The sequence below is a fragment of the Cynara cardunculus genome (genome assembly GCF_001531365.2).
Source record: "Cynara cardunculus var. scolymus isolate 2C chromosome LG 15, CcrdV1, whole genome shotgun sequence".
NCBI classification, from domain to species: Eukaryota; Viridiplantae; Streptophyta; class Magnoliopsida; order Asterales; family Asteraceae; genus Cynara; species Cynara cardunculus.
The window spans coordinates 16,843,136-16,845,857 of record NC_037542.1 but is presented as its reverse complement, the minus strand read 5'-3'; the positions used below and the strand labels follow the sequence as shown (position 1 = coordinate 16,845,857).

Sequence of the window (2,722 nt, the reverse complement as noted above, 5' to 3'; positions counted from 1 at the left end):
TAATGGCATGATTAGCAAGACTTGCAGAAACCGATAGTTGTTTAAGATCTCATCCGTAATATGAAACATCACATCCGTAATATGATACGGTTATTGAATAAAAAAAAACGTAAAGTATGAGCAATACATGTGATTCTTTTATTCGTTGGCCTTCTGATACTCAAAATGAGCCAATTTCCATTTGACTAAAGTATACGCCAGAAGGACCATTTTCGGGCAACAAAGCAGCCATTACYGGACCTTTTGCACCTTCTTCGGGGGTAATGAAGCCCGTTTGAGCCGACATATCCGTTATCACGTAACCAGGGTGCGCACAATTTATAAGTATATTGGGATGCTTCTTGGCCATAAGCCTTGTGTAAGCATTGAGAGCAGCTTTCGAGATTTTATAAGCAGACACTGTTAGAGGCCATCCGTTCTCTTCCAATTTATCGGCCTTGAAATCCTTCAAAAACGACTCAACAATCTCATCAACTCGTTCTTCGGTTACATCCTTCATTTCTCGTAGCTCGTTCCTCAACTTCTCGTTATGGATCCACTGAAAAAAGGAAAACAAAATTTTACGTTGTTTTTCTTATTTTCTAATATGTATACATAACGTTTTTTGTGTGTGTGTGTGTGTGAGAAATTGCACGCTTACGAATAACTCTCCGTAAAGGGAGGTGACGTTCACAATTCTTGGTGACTTGGAGAGCTGAAGAAGAGGAAGAAACRCTTCTGTTACTGCTTTAGCTCCGTAGTAATTTGTTTCGACACAAGCTTTCCCCATTTCGTAAGTTTGCTTCACAATACCCGTTAAAAGATGCGCCTTTTCGTCCAAAACTTGCATCTAAGAAACCAAACACCGTATATTTAATGTTACTCCACAAATTCTATGCATATATTAGGAGTGCTCATGAGTTAGGATGATCGGATTGAAGACATTTGAACAATTCAACCTAATGTTTGTGATTTGAAAAATCTCAACCAAACCCAAACCAAAGTGTAATCCAACCCAACCCAAAATGTACAGGTTGGTTGGTTTTTATATCTTGCTACATTAAAATATTTATCTAACCTTGAATATGTTGTTTTATGTATTGTTGATTCCTTTTTCATTATCACCCAACACAAATGTAATAAATATACTTACGAATCCATCTCCGGCTCTAAATTCTTCTTCATTGATAACAACCATTCCCATATGTCCTGCATTATTGACCTGCCCACACAATTTATATTTCAATATTAAAAACAAWTTATTTAATATCGAAARATACRTATTTTTAGAGCCAAGTATACGACAATTACCAAGATATCGAGTTTTTTGAAATGGGTTTTGACGAAATCGACCGCACAAGCAATGCTTTTCGGATCCGTGATRTCAAGTTGATGAAAAACGACATCTGGAAAACCAGAAGAATTGAGTTTTTGAACAACTTCGACTCCAATACTCTCGTCTCTGTCTGTTAATAYGACTYTGATCCCGTTTGAGGCTAGTTGACGACATATCTCGAATCCAATTCCTTTGTTTCCTCCGGTTACAAGTGCACATCTGAAACTCCAAAATAAAAATCGAGCTTGTGAGAAGATTTTTTTTTTTGGATTATATAACAGTTTTGTGTACATTTCTCTCTTTCTCTTTATATACATATACATGTATGTATATACGAGAACAATAACAAAATAAGTGAACATGAAAACGGTCGAATCACTTGTGATTTTACACTATAATTACATGTAAAATTACATACGACTTTGATTGCAACATGAGGTCACGGGCCAAGTCATACGACCGCTTGCCCTAGCGTTAAAATCACATGTGATTCACATATGATTTCGTCGTTCACGTTAACTATTTAAGAAAACTAAAAAATGTCGTTAATGTAGAAAATCATATATGATTCACGTACACATGATTCACATACATGTATATATTCACGTACAAAATCATATATGATTCACACACATACATATATATTCACATACAAAATCAATACAGGTTCAAAAGTAATCTGCTTCCATTTTTTGACGTAAATGTAAAATCACATGTGATTTTATACATTAAACAACTTTTTTCTTGTTTTCATAAATAGTTAACGTTCTCGTTTGAACCTTGATATATATATATATATATATATATAGATACAGAAATCATGAGATGTTATGAAGATGGGTGTACCTTTTGTCTTCCATTGTTGTCATGATGATCACTTGGGAAGTTGATGATCAGTTGGGAAGTTGATGATCACTTTGGAAGTTGATGATCAGTTGGGAAGTTGGGATGGATTATGGAATGAGAAGAAAACAACCTCTCTTATATACTGGATTTCAACTTCATTTCTTTTTCATTTATTTTTAATGCCATATGGATTTTCATGGAAAATAATGTAGTAAGAGCATTAAATCTTTGACTTCCTTTTTTTAATCCAAATACCAAGCGGGTTTTCTATCATCAAAATAAATTATTGGTAACCGTCTTTCGTCTGATAATCATTTATCAGATAAGAGTTTTCTCCTTCATTTATCAAGTAAGATTCTCAATCATTATCATACTCATCTGATAAGACAAGTGACAGTCAGTAAACATTTACTCAGTAAACATAAATGATTTCTTGGATGAATCAGCAGACAATGACTACGTATTTAAGCCGCCTTTTCTTTACCACCCATTAAGATTTCTAAGTCTTATATTTATGAGATTTTATTGAAATCTGAAAAAGAATTAATTAAAACACACACC

At 34.1% G+C, this 2,722-nt stretch overlaps 1 protein-coding gene across 1 annotated transcript; it reads right to left on the bottom strand.

Annotated features, from left to right (window-relative positions):
* Positions 1-18: 18 nt before the first annotated feature.
* Positions 19-2,272, bottom strand: LOC112527786 (short-chain dehydrogenase/reductase 2b-like). The gene is made up of 5 exons (XM_025138586.1): positions 2,162-2,272; positions 1,291-1,534; positions 1,133-1,201; positions 641-829; positions 19-538 (listed from the first exon to the last, which is right to left on the bottom strand). The coding sequence occupies exons 1-5, from the start codon at positions 2,182-2,184 to the stop codon at positions 161-163; spliced, it is 903 nt and encodes a 300-aa protein (XP_024994354.1). The 5' UTR covers positions 2,185-2,272; the 3' UTR covers positions 19-160.
* Between the last annotated feature and the right edge of the window lie 450 nt (positions 2,273-2,722).